Here is a 21,762-nt window from a genome sequence, read left to right on the forward strand (position 1 = left end):
GTAAATTATGCATAATTTAAAAATAACTCATTAGGCTACTTGGCTACGTAATAAGGTTTCCATTACAGCACCGTGGACGTTCAATGAACGCATGAAAGCGGATGGTTTGTTTGAAATCCCGACACTCTTTCAACTACATGGAACGTAATAGTGATCATCAAATACCTCCCCAGATTTCAGTGCCCATCAGTCCCAACATTTAACAATATAATTAAACAGTCCAAAAGTAAATTAAATATCAAACTAAACCGAAAATGTCATGCTTTTGAAGGCCTACCAGTATGCCCTCCAAGAAAAGCATGTCTCAAAATAAAACTCGCATAAGAAATAAAGGGCTGTCTCGAATACAATCCTGCCCCTAAAGGCCTGTACTTTGTCTTAAGACCCCGGCCATAATTTGAGGATTTACAGTATCTAAGTAGACAAACTGGCTTCAGATATCCAACAGAGTGAATACGAGATTGTGCAGTCTTAGCTGTGGTTAGTGACGTGATGCTGTTAATGGGGGAGTTTTACATAGCCTAGCGTAAATAGGTTATTATTTATTTGACGTACCTATAAGGCTTTTTTCCTTATCAAAAGTGAGGGGGACGACTGATCTCTTCAACACTGCGTGGGATTTGGCGCTTGTCGCTGCGTGTGTGACTGAAGCGGAATGGGAGAATGCGTGTAACAAAAAAAAAAAGCTTACGAGCGATTTACGCACAAATGAGAGAATCCAATGAAAATGACAATGAAGCACTAAACAGATGCTGAAAACAGCACTGGTATTTCGCACGGCAAAAGTGGGGGGGTCCAAACTAACAATTTTAAAAAGTGGGTGGGACACGTCCCACCCTGGTATAATGGATCCGACGCCAATGGATGTGAGTGAAGCTAGGCGGAGCTAAGCGGAACGAAATTCATCTGGCTAGGGTCAGGTTAGGTAATGTTATCACTAAATCTAAACTAATTGTTTCTGCAGTCGAAGCCCTAATGTTAACATTAGCTTAAGCCTAACCTAACTTTACAGTGACTGGCCACATGTTTAGCCTACCTTCCGTAAAATACATTGCTTTTTCATAGGTAAATCCGCTACACCTCTAGATGAAAACAATCCAGACTCAGCTACACCGAAATATTTCAGCAATATGTTTTTATTCTTCATCTTATATCAAGTTCAGCCAGCTTGTTTTCTATGCGCTGTCAGTGTAAACAACTAGTGCTTGTCCTCCGAGTTCGTTCTTGACTACGGTTGTTAGGGACCTGAAGCCGGTCTATAGACTAGGTTTTTCTTGGTCAGGGGCATAATGATCTTTAGAGGGTGTAAGATAGCGATTTTTGGATCATGTGCCAGACTACACCTTATGTTGTTAATAGCCACACCCATGGGTGCAAGGTTTAATAAAAGTGGAGCGCGTGGCGAAAAATTCATCGCTGACAGGGTGTACGATATGAATAAGACTTGTGTTGCGCTTTGCGCCACGTTGCGCCGGGTGCGCGATAAGGCCCTTTGTTTTGTCGCTGCCTACAAGTTCAAATACTGGTGAGTGCAGACGTGCGTATACTCTGCTTGTCACACACAAATGTTTTAGCAAAGCAAGCTTTAGCGGAATCCTACACGACCACGCATACAAGCAGATTCTTTCTGCAGAGATGGGCTCACTCGTCGTCAAAATACCAAGACACTGTGCTCTTATGCGCTCCTTGCTCTTAAAGGGAATGGCATATGCCACTCTCACTGGTTTAATGAATGTTATGTCCAAAACACACACATTATTAATTAAGAAACATAAGAACAACCCTTTTGAAAAATGTGCCAGCCATACCCCAATAATGTTTGAATAACTGAATAAAAATCCTAAGGATATTCATCCTGAAAATGAGTCGTTACCTGGGACTACAGTAGTTGCTAAGGGCTGCTTACATCTCGTGACGGTGCGTCTTCACCACTGTGCTTTATATGCGCCTTTTGCTACAAACCAGGTTTTTCTTGGTCAGGGGCATAATGATTTTTAATGGGTGTATGTGACGGTCCGACCAGCCGCCGCACAGAATTTTCGTTTTAGCCTACTCTCCACACACACACACACACACACAGTCTTTGTTCATGCACATTTGAAATATTACCCGGTTACATTGTCATTCATTAAGTTCTTGTATCATTCAGTTACAATAACATTTACGATCTATGCTACAGTACAAAACACACAACACGTTTACTTTCATTACACATTCTAAACTTTATGCATGGGGCTAGTTTGTCACGCCAATATGGCCGTTGTCTAAACATATCCCACCCCTTCCTCGGCAAAACGTCAACATGTGAATACATTGAGCCAATCATGTGGTGTGATGTGAATACATTGAGCCAATCATATGGTGTGTTGTGAAGACATCGTGCCAATCATGTGTTGTGATCTCGCGGCTGGAGCAAGATTGGTGTCGTGAAGCCTTGTGCACGCTCAGTTCGACCCAAAGACTGTGCCCGATGAGTGCCCATAAAACGTTGGTATATGGCCGCCGAGTGGAGGGACTTGCCTAAAAGGACTTTGTTTAGACTGACCATGGTCTGTGATAAACTAAATTTGAAAACACTCTGTTTCATTTAAGACAGTAGTGAAGATATATCCAGAATGTGAAAGGTTAAAGGCCATTTTGTCTTCTTCATTTAGTTTGACATAAGTGTCAGTCTCTTTACCTCAACCCTCTCACTCTCGCATCATCATGGTGTTAAAAAAACATTTTCCATCAGTCTGACCCAATCACTGAGCACTTGTCCTTTAATGGTAGTGAACCCCTTCTAACGGAAATCCGCATCAAAGACCCCTGCAGTAATCAACTCGCTCAGTGTCAGAGATGAACGAGCTGGGTGTCACAGTCCTCATGGTTTTGTGTGAGTAGTAAACAGTTTTAACACTGATCTTACTTACAGTTGTTCATGTTTTATTGATGCGGACACATTACTTGTTGTTTTTCAGTCATGCTATTCTATGATGTGGAGAGAGTTTTTGGAGACGTGGTTGAGCAAAGAGTCCAGCCAGGAGCAAACATCACCCTGCAGTGTATTTCAGAAACAGAGGTGGTAACTATAGAGTGGAATAGGAACTGCACCCATGTGAATCAGCCACCTTTCTCCATAGTAGGTATTTGGGCTCCACCTCGCTTCAGTGTTACAATCTCAACTAATTCCAGTGTTCTGAGGATTGAGAACATCACTGAGGGGGACCTTGGACTTTACTACTGCATGGGTACAAAGACTGATGTGTTACAGAAAAGAGAACCAATTGGTAAAACTTTCAAAGTGATTTTTGAAGGTAAATTCATTACTCAGTACTGTTATTGTTTTGCCTGTGAGATATAATTTATGTGTGTATATTTCTATACATATGAATGTGTGTGTTGGTGTGTTGTTCTATAGAAACCCCTCTTCCCAGTGCTCCCAAGTCTCCCAGTTGTTCTCCTACTGAATGTGGGCACTGCTGGATTCTACTGTTCAGTTTGTGTCCCATATGTATACTACTCACTGCGTTCATCTCCTCTACTTGCGTGTACTGTCTACTCCGTACAAAAGGTACTTCACTCTTTTCACTCCACCCATGGCTCTCCACTCAGGACAGATATCTGTTGCTTAACCCAAAATGTGGGTTTTTGTCTTTGAGAGATTTTGGCAACTAAAACGTTTTTGTTTTCTATATCCACTATTTTATTTTTTTGTCAAAAGAGATAGAGCTTCATCAGGGATCTACAATCAGCAAGTCAAGCAGGAAACAGGTATTTGTATGCACATTGTTGCATTCTAGCATACCAAAGATCGTAAGATTTTAATCAATGTTTTGTGTATTGTTTATATCTAAACATGATCTATATTTTAACAAATGTTTAAGGATGAAGACCTTTGCTATGCCTCCCTGGACATACCCATCAGTAGACAAAAGCCGAATCCCAAGAGAAAGAGACAACAGAATACAGACTTCAGTACCTACTCTGAGGTCAGAACTGGTACAAAGTAGAAATATTACCTGTTGCGTTGAGACTTCCGCCTGCTTTCCAGCCATGATTTAACAATTAGCTGGTATTTTCGGATTTACTTTCCGATATATTTTAGGCTATTTGCACCCCTGGTATGCTATTCATACCCTGGTGCAATTAGAAGTGAATTCTATTCATACCCCGGTGCACACAGCAATGTGTCCTATTAGTAACCCGTCTGGTACAAATATCAGTGTATGCTATTCGTACCCCGGTGCACAAAGCAATGTGTTCTAGTAATACCCCGCCTGGTACAAATATCAGTGTATGCTATTTGCACCCCTGTGATTTATTCTGGCATATTGATCACACAATGTAATAATAATAATAAAAACAAGCAACATGTTTTTTGTTGTTACGTAACAGGGTGTGAATAGCTCAGCTGTGCTATAGACACTCTGAATAAGGCATGCTGTTTGCATTAATGTATAGTTAGAAGTGGATGCTATTCGTACCCTGGTGTATATAGCACTGTATGCTGTTTACACCCTGGTGCATGAACTAGCTAATTATTGCAATCAAAAGTTTCGTTTGAGAACCGATTTCTTGTTCAAATTGTGCGCCTTCTCTCCAGAGATGTTGGTACACATGCACACTCAAACGTTCTACATACTCGCCGCACCCGACCGGTAGCGCAACAATGTGACGTCAAAATTGCGTCATTTCCTCTGTCGCACGAGAAATTAGTCTGCTGGAAGTTAATGAAGCTACCAGAGAGAGGGAATTAAGATGAAAGACCCAGGACCCAGGGACATGCCAATAATCCAGCAAAAGGTAACATAGATATTTATTTTCCAAAGGATATCTAAGACCTGAAAAAAATCTCTTTCCACCTCAGGAAATTACGCAAATTCATTTCTCAGCACCAGCCAGCTAGCTTACTGGCAAAAATTTCCCTCGGGATGAATAAAGTATCTATCTATCTATCTGTCTATCTATCTAGCTACACACACCTTGGAAACTAGATGGTAATGATGGTAGTTGTGAATAGCAGCAACCGAAGTCGGAAGTATCATCACAGAGGGTAGTTTTTACTAACCTGACTCTCGCCAGATGAATTTCGTTCCGCCTAGCTCCATTCATCCATCTGGGATCAATCCATTGAAGTGTTGCTTCAGAAGGCTGGGCCTAATCAAAAAATGCTTGCATATGATTGGATAAGCCACTTGTCCGTCATCTATTGACATGCTCCTTCAACCACTCACATCGAAGCCAACCCGTGACGCTGATAACAGTCTCAGGGTGCATTCAGAGCACCTCGGAATGACAAGGACCGCCCCCATGGCTACTTTGTTTTTCCGACAGCAAGTGTTCAAGTGCTTTGCCATCGAATGTGTGACAAACACGGATGCCACAACAAAGGTTAAAACATACACTCACTAATCCTAAACAAACAACTGTATTTGCTTAAAATATAGTGTAAGATGCTCGTGAAAGAAAGATATGCAGCTTTTCAAGTGATAAAAACGGCAAATTCCCAAGTTCACATTAAAACTGTTGGACATGAAAGGCCACATGGACTACAAACGAACTACAACATGACGACAAAAGTGATGACGAGCCCCTAACTGGGCAACTCTGTTAGCAAAATCTAGCCCCAGTTTCCGACCTCTGACTCACACATTAAGTGACGTGAATGACGCGGAATGATGATGTTTTCACTCGGAGAAAGGTTTTTCCGAAGCCCATGAACGCTAGGTCACAGTCGCTTTTACGCTATGTCACATCTATGAAACTCCCGCCCTGCGTCCTGATTGGCTCTACCATAAAATCTGGTGCAGAAATCACTCTCAACGGAAGAGGTCCCAGATGGATGTGAGTGAAGCTAGGCGGAGCTAAGCAGAACGAAATTCATCTGGCGAGAGTCAGGTTAAGTTTTTACTGCCATTGAGACCAATGCCAATTCAGGAGAATATTGCAACTAGTGTCGCAACCACCACACACGAGTATAAATGGTTTACGGCGCTACCGGTCGGGAGTGGCGAGTATGTGGGACGCATCACTCAAACTTATAGTTTATAGGCTTGAACGTCATATTCACGAAATTTCTGTAAACTAACAAACTGACGGTTGTATGTGTTCACTGAACCAAGAGTATGAAAATAAAACACAACTTTTCAATCTAAAACTTAATCTAAACAGATATTAGTGCCGAACTTTCAGAATTCTTCACTTTCTGCTGACGAAAAAACAAATGTCCGCCATGTTTTTTGTGCACGTGAGCAACGTCTTTTTGTTGTTATGTCACAGGTGTGAATAGCTCAGCTGTGTGGCCAAAGCTATTCGTACCAGGGGTGTAAATAGACACTCCGTATATTTTACCATTTAAACCAACTTAATTTAATAATGTGTGTGTGATAATAGGCCTAACCATGTACTACAATGCATACTTAAGTTAACACATAATTTCTTTGTTTTTTTACAATAAGCTGTTTATGTAGTGTTGTTGAATATGTAATGTGTCATGCTTCCAATGTGTCATTCTGATGTTTAAGCGATGTTACACGGTTTCTTAGTTGAAAAATGTTTTGTCACATACAGCAACCATCTCCTCATGATACGCTAGCTGCCTGTCCCCTGAATACACTGTACAGTGCAGGCTCCAAAAATGTCAACAAAACAGCCTGGTCCAGGCTGCACCAGACTGTTTTTGTTGCCTTTCCAGGCTGTTTTTGTGGTTGTTGTTACATTATGGTTACATTATAGTCTAGTTGCAATTTCTTTTTTCTTTTTTTGCTTAGTAATGAAAATTATTTTTATTTGAAAACTGATATAGGAACGTCACCTATTACCAACTGTCTCGTATTTCCAACCTCTTACGTGTATGTGTCACTTAATATTCATTTCTATACAAACCAAGACGGCAGATTCCTAAAGGAACGCAAGCACCCACACCATAAGTGTATCTAAATTAGCTATGTACCAAAAATTACATTTTACCGTAACTCGAAGAGCTGTAAACAGTGTTATAAGGCTGCATGTACAAATCCGCTCCAGTGGAATTATGATTTGCGTCAAGAATTCTCAGTCTAACCGTTGATGTGCCGTGAGAAGGTTGGAAATAGGCACCCACCAGCCCAGCACTAAACTCCGAGCGTGGTAAACAAAATACTTCAGGCAGTAAAAGCCCCGGTAAGAACCAAACTAGATTTTGTTCTAATCTGCACACCTATAGCTACTGAAAAATGTAAGGTTTATTTATCAAATGTTATTTTGAAGTATTAAAAAACATTGTTGTTTTAGAATTTTCAAACGAAAGGGTTGGTAATTGGTGGTTTTACGATAGTGCTTATAGAACATTTTGATACTGAGGAGCATAATAAAATGCTTCCATGACATTTTATTTTTTATATATACAAGGAGAAATGTATATTGTTGTCTGAATGGTGTAAACACTGTCGGTCAGATTTCACAGAAACCAGAACATCATGAGTTTGATTCCCACTTGCTTAACTCTGAGTTGCCTCAGGGGGACTGTCTTTGCAGCTGATCTCTGTAAGTCACTTTGGATAATAATGTTGGCTAAATGCATAAATGAATAAAATTGATAACTAATTAAATATGATTCAACTGTATTATTATTTCCCTGTTTCTACATCTGTGTAATGGTAGCCAGCAGGTATGGAACTGCAATGAGTACAACTCCAGACTAACAACACAACAATCTAGGTTCTGGTTTTGGATGATAACGAGGGTAAATTTCTGTTAGGGACCAAATTTATGTCAATCAGTGCAGTTTAGAATAACACCGGAGTATGCATTTACAACGGAATAGCAGCCTATAGCCTTTGAAGGCAACTTCACTACGTCAAGGTAAATCACTCTTTTTAGCCATAAAAGGTACACAAGATTTTACCTTAATACAACCTCGATGAAACCAATTTGATGGTAAACATACTTGTAATAGGGTTATAGTTCACCTAGCACAGCCGTAATGCATAGCTGTAGAGGGCGCTGCCGAGAGAACCAGCAATACAACTTTAAGAATTGCCAACCTGAAGACATCTTGCGAGAATCGTGGAACATTGCCTTGTCAGTAGATACAGCTCTTTGGAGATAGTTTTTGCCTGTTGTTAGTCCTTTGCCTCCACAACAAAAACATTTTCATTGTGTGCAGGGCAGACAAGCTATGAGAAGTAGGCTATTTACAAAGTGAAATATAAATATATCTAGAGGGAGCTCTAGAATCACCAAAAAATCCTGAAACTGCATACTGTAAAACTTAAAATAATCGCCGAGTCCCTAAGAGACGCCTGTCTGTTTTAAACGCCTGGCGTGTCTACAGGTTTGGGTTAAATGCCGGTCTCCAGTAGAGTCCTGGTCTGTTTTTTAGTTTCGGGTTGTAATGTATTTAATCTTCTAAAACCCGTCAGATCGTCTGTTTAAAGATTCGCAATGACACGAAACCGTTACAGAAAGGAGGTTACAGCAGTGTGAATTAGATGTTGCATGTCGTTGCAAGCCATCGCAAAGCATTCACCATGTCTGGTCACAGTTGCAAGGTTTTAGAATTTTGCATCAAGTTGCTGCTCATCTCGTCGCGGTTCTTTGGTGTGATTTGGGCTTAAATGGCGCAGACTGCGCACGTTATGATTAGATGGCATTAAAAGACTGCGGTGGGGAAAAACTAGAGTTCCAAATTCTATAACTTTTTCAATATGAACTATGCCTATATGTCCGACTTCGTCATCGTTCAATTCATCCCTTGTGTTTAAAATTTGCGGATAGGCCGATGGTAAGCTTGTTTTTATGCTGGCAACCAAACCAGAACGGTTCGCGAACGTTATTCTTTATTCTAAATGCCATGGCGATAAAGAGAAAGAAGTCAGAAAAGGAATTTACCAGACTAGGCTATCAGAGCCCGTTTACGGACATTCTCTGGCTATATACTGAAATAGGTTAATGATGTAAAGTCAAGTGCGCTTCTATGGGACTGGTGTGTGCGCGCACAGTTTTTATTGATGAGTCGGAGTGGCAAGTGCTGCGCATAGTTGCAGTGGAATGTGGCTGCCCAGGGCATTATAAAACTTCTCACTCTTAGACCTACTCATACACGGCGCTGAAATGGCGCATTTAGCTGTCTAAATTCGAATCATATGCTGGGGGAGAAATCGTCGGACATTCATGATTATTTTGTTATTCAGCACCCCTGGTCAAAATTATGCTCCCGCGCGCCTGGAAGTAGGCTATGATTTGAATGTAGACTGTTGTCAAATTTGGCAAATACAAAACGGGAGAAACAATATGGTTCATGCTCTCTTATGCTGTTTCATTCGTGCCGAAAATGAGGGAGAATGAAACATTAAACACGTTCCACTTTTGCATAAATAATTCCTGAACGGTTTTGGTCAGGGCTGATAATGCAACTGTATTTGACAAAGGAGATATAGGCAATTTGCTAGTGACAAAATATGAGCTTTCAGTGTGATACGATCTCTTTGTAAATTGCGTTTAATTAAAACGTGTTTCATCTGTTCTGGCTATCCCTGCTATTTGGATCTTACTGTATCTCACTCAATGAACAACATCTCAACACTAAATGAATGATGATCCGTAATTGTCATCAGATAGCCTAGTCATATAGGTAGACATTCAGTGTGTTTGAAATAATTAATTCGAAATAATATTTTCCATCTTTGCAGAGGAAAAGTTTTGTGTAAAGGGAATTAAAGGCCTGTCTCATATAGACGCCTGTCTCTAATACTAGCCGGTGCATTTTGGCGATTTGGGAAAATAAAAGCCCGGGCTATTATTTGGAGTTTTACGGTAGTATACCTTTAACTAAGTTCAGAAAAAAACATTAAAGGAACACTATGCAGTTTTGGCAATTTTTTCGCTGTTTTCTTGCTTTTCGCTCACAGTTTTCTCTACAGAGCTCCCCCTACAGCTCCAGAGTATAATTCTATGACACTCCTCGCTTGGTCAGTCTGCCATTTCCTCTTTCCATGTTCCTCCGACAACGGTTTACTCTCTTTCTGCTTGTTCTCACTGGCTCTGCCATTGCGAGACAGCAAGACTTTCTGACTCTGAGGCCGGCAGCTCGCCGAACCAAAGTTGCAAGGCTGGTTTTTCCGCTCACAAATGCTAGGGGGAAGCGAAACGGCCAGCATTAAACCCTGGAAAAAGTCATATAACCATTCCAATGACTCTGAAGCTGTTAAGTTAAGGTAAATTAAGCTAAATAAAAAAATAAAATCCCTGCTTAGTCCCCCTTTAAACATACGGAGAAGGTATCTGCAGACACACTGAAGTATTTTTTTTACCTTTGTAAAGTGAAGAAGAAGAAGAAAGTAAATGTAAAGTATCCTTCCGGTTTCTGCCATCTTATGAGGAGAAAGTCTGTATAAGTCGATGCTTTTGTGAATGTAATGGTTTATACTTCTGTATCTTGCTTTAAAATCATGCCACCACAATGCTGCAAACTGCTCTAGCTGTTGACTGCAGCAACTAAAGCTAGGTAGCTTTTTTTTCCGTACCAACAGTACTTGGTGACCTTGAGAAACAGAAAACTATGTGAAAAATCACAGGAGTTTTCCCTAAACCATACCGACCAGACCATGCATTTTATATAGTCAAAATAAGGCCCTCAGAATAACCACCTAATCTACTGTGCAGATTGTCACCTGTACGCAAAGTGCTCTGTTAGGGTCTTATGCAGCTGCAACCACCACTTGGTGTATGGTGTGTGTGTATAGGAAGACAGTGTTTTGTTTACAGCATTTTGCACAGTACTGGTGCTACACACAGCTGTCTTATATGTTCAGTGAAATTACCCTGAACATGGCAGTGCCTTTCTGCTTAATTCTACACAGTCATGGTTTGTGCTGTCTCTCTGAATCTCAGAAACACCACAGATCTCTAAATAAGCATAGTAATAAACCAGTGTACAACACCAATCATACATTTTGGTGTTCCACTTTTGGTTAAGTAGGCCACTTAATCTCAGTAGCATCTCCGTCTGTGCAGGGTGTATATGGCAAACCATTTCCTGGACACTTCCTGTTTGGCCTCCTCATCACTGAATTTCTCAAACTATACCAATCATTTTTATAAAAAGAAATATATTCACATCATCACATAATTTCACCATGGAGCACTGTACAGTGTATGTGATTATCACATTTGCATCCATTAGGGATGCTATAGGGGCCCTTTCCTCAGGGGAGCTACAGCAGACCAAAGCCCCTCCCAGGTGTGGCCCAGCTCAGGTTGGGTTCTACAACTTCACTTAAAACGTCAGATGGCAAGAAATAAAGTGTGCGTTTAAACTTCTTTGCTTACCAAGTGCACCAATTCTGAACACAGCTTGGGATGAGTGGTCTTGAGACAAAGCATAATCAGTTACTAATGGCAGTGTTTTAGGTATATATGTGATGAGGGTTTGTCGAAAACATGGACAGTTTATGGCTTTGATATGGTTTAGATTGACCATGGTCTGTGATAAACTAAATTTGAAAACACTCACTGTTTCATTTAAGGTGAAGATATCCAAAACATGAAAGGTTATTTCATCTTGTTCATTTAGTTTAACAAGTGTCAGACTCTCTTTACCTCAACCCTCTCACTTTGACATCATCATGGTGTTTAAAAAAAAAACATTTTCCATCAGTCTGACCCAATCACTGAGCACTTGTCCTTTAATGGTAGTGAACCCCTTCTAACGGAAATCCGCATCAAAGAACCCTGCAGTAATCAACCTGCTCAGTCACAGAGATGGGCGAGCTGGGTGTCACAGTCCTCACGGTTTTGTGTGAGTATACTCTAAGAAAAAAAGGTTCCACATGGAACCTAAAAAGGTTCCATCCTTTGATACAAATAAGGCACCCTAAATGGTTCCAAATGGAACCTTTTAAAAAGGTTCTATATGATGAACCATCAGGGGTGCCATTATTTTACATTCTAATGGTTCTAAATGGAACCATAACTACCAGGTGTGTTTTATTACTACTAGGCCTACTACTACTTATTATTATTATTATTAGTAGTAGTAGTAGTAGTAGTTGTATTAGTAGTAGTATTACTTTTATTAATTCATTATTATTCATATTCATTCATTGTGCTAATTAATGAGAAGTAGCGTATGTGTACGAAATGTTAAATACAAATAGACAACATCAATCAAAAATTGACACATCAGTCAAATATCATTCAAATACTGTATTCAGTATTTCTACATTAATTTACATATTCATTGCTTTAGCATATCTTTTATATTACTCGCAAAAAAATGTGTCATAAGACACTCAAAACAACAATAGATACCTATTTACACATTAATTTACATATTCATTGCTTAAACATATCTTCTATATTACTTGCATAAAAAACCGCAATAGTTACATTTTTACAAATGAATAAATTTCAAATGATTATAAAACACACTTTATGATAACATTTTTTCCACACGCAACACTGGAGTGGAGGGCTTAGACATAGACAGGTTAAGGCGTCTTTCAAAGAATAGTAATGTGGTGGGCCTCTTTTTGGTACTGAACATCAAAAAGAAAATATAAACAAAATATACAGACAAGGCCTAAGGAGGCATCAATGTCAGGGGAGGGGCCAATGACAAATTTGCATTGGAGGGCATGTGGCACATCCATCTCTCCACTTGCTATTGTGATGCCATCCATCTTTATGGATGCTCTCCTGGCAAGGAGGGGAGTATCGCCACCCTGGAAGATGATGGTTGGAAACACGCTCAGTGGTTCCTATGCAAATGAGAAATGTACAAGGGATCTCCTGTAAGAGTCTATGATGTGAATTGACAACATAAAGCAATGTTAATTGTAATGTTAAAAACATCAAATACCTCGTCTAAACAATACAGAAACTTGGCATCCTCTTTAAAAAGGGCAGGCAAAATTAGGACAGCAGCACTTTTTTGAAGGTCTGAAATTTAAAAAAAAACAAAGAATGATTTCATTAAAACATAGTTTAATGATCTTATTATTATTAAATAATTGAAGGGTGCAAGGGAAAAGAAGAAGCTGGTGACTTACCATCTGTGTTCGTATCTCGTAGGCTTGACAGCCTCTCCCTCTGACTCCCACTGTCAGCCCCTCTGATGACGTCAGGGGTCAATATACTGAGGGTGTTATGCAGGCTTAGCTTTAAGTCCAGTCCAAGCCGCAACTTCATTTCATGATGCATCTACAAATGAACAAACAAAACAACAGAGAAAATTGTAGTTACCAATAAATGGTTATAGAACTTACTCCTGAACAGCACTGAACTCACATTATAGTAATACTACTATAAGACTGTGCTACTCACCAGCTCTGACACCCAAAGAAATTGGAACATCTCCATCACCTCCTCAGTTGGCTTTCCCATTTGCTCTACCCTCTTATAGACAGTTTGCCTCGTCCTGTTCATTATATGACTAATATCTGGCTGACGACGGCACAACTAATTGTTTATGGCGTTTATATGCTCTTGAAAGCTGTGGTAGTCCTCCCCAACTGCTTCAAGGTCCAACATAATCTGAAAAAAAAAAAAGACATGCAGAGAATGCAAAACGTATGTGAGCAATGATAATATAAATTTCCTCAAGCCAGATAGTCTTTCATTCAATCAGAAATAAATAAATAATGTAGCCGGACCTAACTGCTGTATGATTCAACATTTCATTCACAAACATATTACAAACCTGGACGGACAAATAGATAAATAAATATGATAAATAAGTGAATGCTTTATTAAATAGGCACACTTCCTAAAAGCAGAGGGAGGATGATATTACTGTTTTTGTTGATTATTATTTGTTGATTATTTTCTTATTTTTCATGAGTGATGTATTTTTGTATTGTCTCTTTATGATCATTATTAAATTGAACAAAAAGAGACAAAGAAAAGAAAAAGAAAAATAGTCCTCCATTGTGGGGGGGGTGGTGGTGGGATAAAAAAAAAAAAAACATATTACAAACCTCTTGTGTTGGCTCATAATCAGAAGACATCTGGACCCCCACTCTGTACTTTTTTGCTCTCTGAAATTAGCAAAGAGAAATGTGTAATATTAAGATATCTGTACTGACAAACAGTGGCTACTGTGACTAGCTAGCATATAGACATACAGACAAGAAAACAAACAGGCTAAAGACAAGCAAGAATGTAAAAATGGCACCTGATGTCCAGGTGGGTCCTCCAGAGGCATATGGTCCACAATTCTTTGTCTTCTGACACCAAACTTTCTCTTAATCTCCTGCACCGTTGTCAGGTTTATCAAAGGAGACCTTTCCTTTTTTAACTTATTCCTAAGACACTCCAGCAGGGTCTCCTTTGAGTAAAGACATGAATTATGAGACTCAGACAGAGTCAGAGTAGTATAGGAATTCAATTGAGGAATAATGTTTTCCATAACAAAACGTTAAAAAATAACATACATAACCAGATTAGCTGTAGTCATTAAGAAATGGATATCTAGTGATCAGACACCACAGGACATCAGTGTATTTTTTATGGTTTGGGTACCTGAATGAACAATCATTGGAATTAGAATTTTCCTACTCGTGGTTTTAGTAGCAGAGGAGATGCTAAGCGTTATTAAACAATAGGCAGGACAAAAATAACAAAAGTCTATAGGCAGAAAAAAATAACATGTGGTCCTAAAAACCTTCATGAAAAAAATCTCTTTACCAAATCTCTTTACCAGGAGAAATTAATGAAGTATACTCACTGAACCAACGATGATTTGCATAACTTTTCCACCTCTCAAAAACAAGACTGTGTTTCATCAGAGGAAACAGTTGTTCAACCATCATCTCTGTCAACCCCAGCAGTCTTCCCATCAATTTGCTGTTCTGTTAATGCAAGTATGACAATAGACTTTCATTACATTAAATATAATGCAAACAATGCAGAAATCAGGAGGATGCTGATGAAGTAGCTGTAGATGTTGCAAATATTTGGGAAGGTAAAACTTTACATCACAAATTGGACACTTAAAGATAGTCGGAGGTAATGGAATTAATGCAATTAAATTGATGGACTGAAGCCATTGACAGACATCTTCATCTAAAATAAAAAATAAGACATAGAGACATTAAGTACATATTGTAGTGAGTTAGTGAGTTCCATCCTCTTTTAGATGCCTGTATTGTCTTACAGACACCAGAGCCGTAGCGTTAGCTATACAGATGTACTAAATATATTGTAATTTGCAATGAGCCCAGCATGATACATGAACGAGGTTCAACTGGTAAGGTGTCCGCATCAATAAAACATGTCTATAGTACACGTCTTTTCCACTGATCTTACTTACAGTTCATGTTTTATTGATGCGGACACCTTACTTGTTGTTTGTTTTAGTTACGATATTCTGTGGTGTGGAGAGAATCAATGGAGACGTGGTTGAGCAAAGAGTCCAGCCAGGAGCAAACATCACCCTGCAGTGTAACTCAGAAACAGAGGTGGTAGTTATAGAGTGGCGTAGGAACTGCACCCATGTGAATCAGCCACCTTTCTCCATAGCAAGCAGATGGACTCCACCTCGCTTTAGTGATTCCTGCCATGATTCCACAATTAACTGGTATTTACAGATTATTTTTCAATATTTTACTTTTGAAACCAACTTAGTTGTGTGTGATATTGGCCTTAACTTAATTGTTTAACTCGAGGGGAGGTGGAAAATGAGTGTATTTCCCCAAATGGTGGAGTATAGATTTCTCTTTATAAGATTTTTCTTTTAAGCTCTTTATATCTTATCAGAATGTGTTATTATCTCTTCAAGCTCTGAAAGCATTGATTTAGTGCATTACTCTTATTGCTGACTTGCAAGTAATACATGTTTTTATTGATCATTTTGACATATTTGGTAACCCATAAAGCAACACTAAAGCACTTTTCCTCTGTCGCACGCACGCTATGTGTTTATCCAGCACTGGCTTTGCAAATAACGAAGTCCACAGACACGGTAGAGTATGTTGCATGATTTTATGATAGTACGATGTATTGCGACATCAGAAGCAAGCCAAATTTGTAGTTTCTTATCTCTCAATCCGCTACCCAATCTAAAAGGTTGCAGGGCAGGCCATTCTGTTCATTTAGTTTGTCGTGAGGTCTCTGTACCTCTTTACAGAGGTCTCTTTGCCTCTGCCTTCTCACTCTCACATCATTGTGGTGTTAAAAAAAGAACATTTCCCATCAGTGTGACCCAATCACTGAGCACTTGTCCTATAATGGTGAAGTTAACCCCTCCCAATGGAAATCCGCATCAAAGACCCTGCAGTAATCAACCTGCTCAGTGACAGAAATGGACAGGTTGAGCGTCAGTTTCATCGTGTTTTTGTGTGAGTACAGATTTTTACTACTGATCTTCCTCTACAATTGTCCAACATGTTTGTTCATGTTCTATTACTACACTTTCAGGTGTGATATTCTACTGTGTGGAAAGAATCTCTGGAGAAGAGGTTGAGAGGAGAGTCCAACCAGGAGGCAGTGTCACCTTGCAGTGTAACTCAGAAACAGATGTGTCACTTATAGAGTGGCATAGGAACTGCACCCACTTGAATCAGCCAACACTCTCCATAGCAGATGGGCTCCACCTCGCTTCAGTGTTAAAACAAACGACTCAGCTAAATCCAGTGTTCTGAGGATTGAAAACATCACTGAGGGGGACCTTGAGCTTTACTATTGTTCTAATGCAGCAAAGAAAACAAAGGCAATTGTCAATGCTTTCAAAGTGGTATTTGGAGGTAATCCCTAAAACACAGTTTTTCAATACTGTTATTGTTTTGTCTGTTTGATATCATCTGTATCTATACAGTATGTCTATACATGACTATATGTGTGTGTGTGTGTGTGTGTGTGTGTGTGTGTGTGTGTGTGTTTTCCCATAGACATGTCCCAGCCCTAAGCCTCCTAGTTGCCCTGCTGAATGTGAGCGCTGCTGGATTCTGCTGGTTAGCATGTGTCTCGTATGCTCTCTTGTCACTGCATTCCTCTCCTCTACTTGTGTGTACTCTCTCCTCTCCAAAAAAGGTACTTTGCTCTCGCTCTTCATTCCTGATCTGTGGCTCTCCACTTTGGACAGATATCATGTTAAAATACAAAATGTGGGTTCATATATTTTACCTTTCAACTGTTTTTGTCAATAGGGTCAAAGAAGAAGGACCTGTATCAGGGATCTACGAACAGAGAGCAAAGCAGGAAAACGGTATATGTGCAGACACTGACTTACAGTGACACACTTACATAGGTACAGCAAATGTAGTTTCCCAGAGGGAGTATAATTACACACAATAAGATCTATATGGTCTATATTTTTGTGTATTCTGATACATAAAACATAATACAATCTGATATTAAAATGATCTGTATTTTGAATCTTGTTTAAGGATGAAGACCTTTGTTATGCGTCCCTGGATATAACTAGCAATCGACAGAAACCAAGACCCAAGAAAAAGAGGCAACAGAACACTGACTTCAGTACCTACTCCGAGGTCAGGACTGGTACAAAGTAGAATCATCACCTGTTGTGTCTCAGAAATGGAGTATGCACTAATTCACTTCCACAATTAACTAATATTTGTTGATTTACATGTTGGTTTATTTCACTATTAGAATGTAGGGGAATACTGGTTGTTAGGCCTAATCATGTAGGCTACTAACATGCACAACTTTTATTATATTATGATGTTTTGAGATTATACACTTTCTATGTTGTGGATTTGGATATGTACAGTAGTGTGAAAAGGTATCATGTGTGTTGCATTCTGCTGTTTAAGGGTAGTGTTGGAGGTGAGTTATACCTCTAGCTCAAAAAAGTGACAATGTTGTTATTTACATTTGTGACTTGTTTATTTTCCGTGTGTAGAAATAACAAAATAAAATGAGACACAGTAATATTCTAAGCAGATACATTCTCAAAATACATTCTCATGTCCGCCCAGGTAGCTGTGCTTATCTGCTTAGAAAATGGCTGTGTCTGGTTTTATATTATTATTTCTGCACATGGTATTGGGCAATTCCATGGAAAATTAATTTTTTTGTAACATCCATAACGCCAATAAAATGTGATGGTATGGTATGATGTAAATGATTACATGAAATTTGAGCATTTGCTATTTTTTGGCTGAAGAATGTACATGAGAAAAAATGCACAAAAAATGAATGTTATCATTCACATCATACAAATGCCAAGGCATTTCACTGGCATTATGGATGTGACAAATAGTCCATTTTCTGTGGAGTTGCCCTAATACAAGTCACAACATGTAAATAAGAACATTTGATCTTTTTTGTCACTAGGAGCTATAACTAGAGAAGGGTGTGTATCCTCCTATCTGACTCTGAGGTAGACAGCAAATGAGCTCATTTCCCAAAATGTTCCGTTAAGGAGGCCTTGATTTTCTTATCTTTTTTGCTTTTTTATAATCTCTTTTGTAATTTCTTCAAGCAATGAAAGAGGCAATGCATCTGAAATAAAAGGCTTCTATAACTAATCTAATAATCTAGATATATTTATCCCTTGGTTCCTTTTAAGCAATAAAGAATTGAAAAGAGACTACAATAGTTAGTAATAGTAATATTTTCTGGTTTGTATAAGCACTGCCTTTTATAGATTGGAGCTACAGTATTTTGATACAGATTGTGATGAGCTAAATAGTAGGACTTTCAGACTCTCATATGCAAGGAGTTGTTCTGTTTTCTGAGAGAAACTTCAGAATCTACATCAATGAAATAGTGAGGGGGGTGTGTACTTGAAGTAATTCCAGTGTTATAAATCTACTATGGGCTTTATACTGTCTATGAGCTGCAACGTGCTGTAGTAGCTGCACACAGCTCTCTTGATGTCTATGCTGTGGCAATAACCCGAGCATCTACAGTATAGTTATAGTTTCTGCTATAATGTCAGTTTGACTTTGTAAAACATTGTCAAGTAGATTACTCCATCCGTAGCATCTCTGTCAAGGTGTTCGTGGTCACCCATTTCCTCAACACTTCCTGTTGGTTTAACAGAAGTTCTTAGAGCGTACTCACACTGGGCACGGTTCACTTGTACCGTGCCGGAGTACGGTTCTCTCCCATTCTTGGTCCGCACTCACACTGCATATGATCAAACTGTATCCAGGCACGGTTGAGCTGCTGTGCTCTAGAATCATTGCATATGAATTGCTCAATATACTGTATACAGTAATTGGGCCAGATTATAGCCACAAGGCTAATTTACATCTGTTGTCCCTGGACAGGAGTTGATGTTAATCAAATTAAAAGACAAAGTGTATGAGTGGGGCCAATGACCCAACACACACATCACAGTGATATGTAAATGACTAGAAATGTTCACAACGTTGGTTTGCTTTCAACCATTTCTTAAGGCCTAATTTAAAGGTGGTGAATGTGGTGCTTTGTCTAATAATGACAGGGATGCTATTCCACAACTCTGAGGTTTTCACTGAGAAAGCGGTTTGGCCAAAGGTGGAATACCTAAACACACTTGTGCAATCCCCCCTAGATGATGCTCTTGTGGTCCTTATGTTGTCCTTATGTTGCTTGTGGGTCTACAAAGGCTCACAAATTGTTTAAGGGGTGGTGGTGCAAGATTATTGATAATTTAAAAAAATAAACAGGTGTTTGAAAAGAAAAGAAAATTGTCCAAGGTCAATAAACCATACTGTACTTCTGTATGATAGTACAGTGATGGTAACTGTAAGATATTTTTGTCCAGAATTTTCATTGCTTGTTTAAATACTTTATACATTAATGACATGGTGGTTGCATTTACTTGAGACCAGGTGGTTAAGCAATATGAGATGTGTGTTAAAATCATAGAATGGAAATAAAGTATAGCTGCCTCTGTAGTCATCTGATTTCTAATCAGCTTAAAATTGAAGAGATTCCTTTTAACTCTTACATTTACTTTTTTAATATGTTTTTTAAAAGTCAGATTTGAGTCAACAATGACCCCTAAGTATTTAAAATCATCTACTACTTGGAGTTTTTGACCCTTAACAACTATGTCAGGCTGTGGCGTAGTACTTTTTCGTGAAGAAAAGTACATGCAAACTGTTTTTGAAGTGTTTAATGTTAAGCAAGAGTAATACAGCCAGTTGACTATTTTGTTCATTGCTCCTGTGAGTTTGTATGCCGCTTGTTGTTTTGTCTTTGAATGAACATAGATAACTGTGTCATCAGCATACATTTGGATGTTAATGCCTGGGCATACTGAAGGAAGATCATTAATATATATACTGAACAATAGTGGACCTAGGATTGAACCCTGAGGCACCCCTACTGAACATATATTTTCTTTGGAAAATGTGCCATTAATTTTAGTGCAATTCTTCCTTCTCATCAAGTATGATGTAAACCATTTGATTGTGTCAGCTGAGATGTTATGAGTAGACAGTTTAGAAACTAAAACATTGTGGTTTACGGTGTCAAAGGCTTTCTTCAGATCCAGAAATATTGCTCCAACCACTCCCCCGTTGTCTAAATTGGCATTCAGTTCTTCTACAAAGTAGCATAAGGTGGTATCTGTGGAGTGATTTGACCTGAACCCAAATTGCATTGCATGCAATGGAATATGACATGAATTGAGATGGGCAGTGAGTTGGTTTGCTACAACCCTCTCAACTACCTTAGAGATAATTGGGAGTATACTTATGGGCCTGTAATTTGCCACATCAGTAGGGTCCCCAGCCTTGAATATAGGTGATATCACAGCTGTTTTCCAAACATCAGGAAACAGACACTCATTAATTGACATATTGACCAGGTGTGTGATGGGTGTACATAGTGCTTTGGCATTACACTTGAAGAGGGAGGAATCTAGTCCATAAACATCCTGATCCTTAGAGCCTTTGAGATTGGTCAAAATGTTGGTTCTCTTCTTCATTTGTCTCTTTAAAACTAAAAACTGGGTATTCGTAGTTAGGTGGAGTGATGAGCATGGTTCTATCACCAAAAGTTGTTGCTAACTGCTCAACGGACTCCTTAAAAAAAAGTATTAAAAGCCAATGCTATTTCATTGCTTTCTCTAGAAATGCTTCCATTAATGCTTAACTCTAAAGGCTGGTTTCCTTTCTCTACTTTCTTTGACATTGTATTTTCCATATTTGTTGGCCATTACCTCTGGCCTGATTGATAAGATCAATAAAAAAGTTTGCTTTGGCTTTACGGAACATATTTACTACCTTATTTCTCAGTCCTTTAAATATCTATAGTCGTTGTCCAATTGACTTTTTAGGGCAGTTTTTCACTAGTTCGCCCTTCTATATGATTGCTTCAGCTAGACTAGAATGTATGGGAGAAGTGCGTGTTTGGCAAGGTAGCTGTCCGTGGTCCTGGAGTGCCTGGAGCGGACATCGCGATAGAGCGATGACCGCTTGCACCCCCCTGTGTAAGGAGGATGAGTAACAGGGCAATTGGTGAAATGGAGGAGTAGGGGGAGGAGGGGGGATGATTTCGCGAACGTCGGAGCGTGTGACGTATGGAAAAGGAGGTCGGCTTAAATAGGCCTACCCTGCGGCGGCAGTGGGTGAGTTAATTGCTGTCAATCATCCCGAAGGCTCCACCCGAACTTTGTTTATAAAACATCATTTCACTAGTTCGCCCTTCTATATGATTGCTTCAGCTAGACTAGAATGTATGGGAGAAGTGCGTGTTTGGCAAGGTAGCTGTCCGTGGTCCTGGAGTGCCTGGAGCGGACATCGCGATAGAGCGATGACCGCTTGCACCCCAAAAGATCACAGAGAAAGGCCGCTACCAACTACATAAGTGCTTGCTGAGCGAGTCGTAAATCCGCTA

The 21,762-nt window shown here is 39.4% G+C and overlaps 1 protein-coding gene and 1 long non-coding RNA gene across 4 annotated transcripts; one reads left to right on the forward strand and one right to left on the reverse strand.

Moving 5' to 3' along the window:
• Positions 1 to 2,717: 2,717 nt before the first annotated feature.
• LOC121680960 lies at positions 2,718 to 18,011 on the forward strand. 2 transcript variants are annotated; one of them, XR_006021888.1, is made up of 6 exons: positions 15,331 to 15,541; positions 16,160 to 16,301; positions 16,381 to 16,706; positions 16,851 to 16,992; positions 17,109 to 17,167; positions 17,349 to 18,011. XR_006021888.1 is itself a non-coding variant. In XM_042060551.1 (5 exons), exons 1-5 carry the CDS (start codon positions 2,839 to 2,841, stop codon positions 17,472 to 17,474), a joined length of 711 nt encoding a protein of 236 aa, XP_041916485.1. In that variant the 5' UTR covers positions 2,718 to 2,838; the 3' UTR covers positions 17,475 to 18,008. The 2 variants fall into 2 exon arrangements, 1 of the variants encoding a protein (XP_041916485.1); XM_042060551.1 differs by lacking the exons at positions 15,331 to 15,541; positions 16,160 to 16,301; positions 16,381 to 16,706; positions 16,851 to 16,992 and adding exons at positions 2,718 to 2,875; positions 2,961 to 3,296; positions 3,401 to 3,553 and having other exon boundaries at positions 17,349 to 18,008.
• On the reverse strand, positions 12,154 to 15,209 carry LOC121680964. 2 transcript variants are annotated; one of them, XR_006021890.1, is made up of 8 exons: positions 14,690 to 15,209; positions 14,397 to 14,484; positions 14,138 to 14,290; positions 13,941 to 14,000; positions 13,288 to 13,497; positions 13,014 to 13,164; positions 12,824 to 12,903; positions 12,154 to 12,722 (listed from the first exon to the last, which is right to left on the reverse strand). It is a non-coding gene; the product is annotated as an uncharacterized LOC121680964 (long non-coding RNA). The 2 variants fall into 2 exon arrangements; XR_006021892.1 differs by lacking the exon at positions 14,397 to 14,484.
• Positions 18,012 to 21,762: the final 3,751 nt, after the last annotated feature.

The sequence above is a fragment of the Alosa sapidissima genome, chromosome 13 (genome assembly GCF_018492685.1).
Source record: "Alosa sapidissima isolate fAloSap1 chromosome 13, fAloSap1.pri, whole genome shotgun sequence".
NCBI lineage: Eukaryota > Metazoa > Chordata > Actinopteri > Clupeiformes > Clupeidae > Alosa > Alosa sapidissima.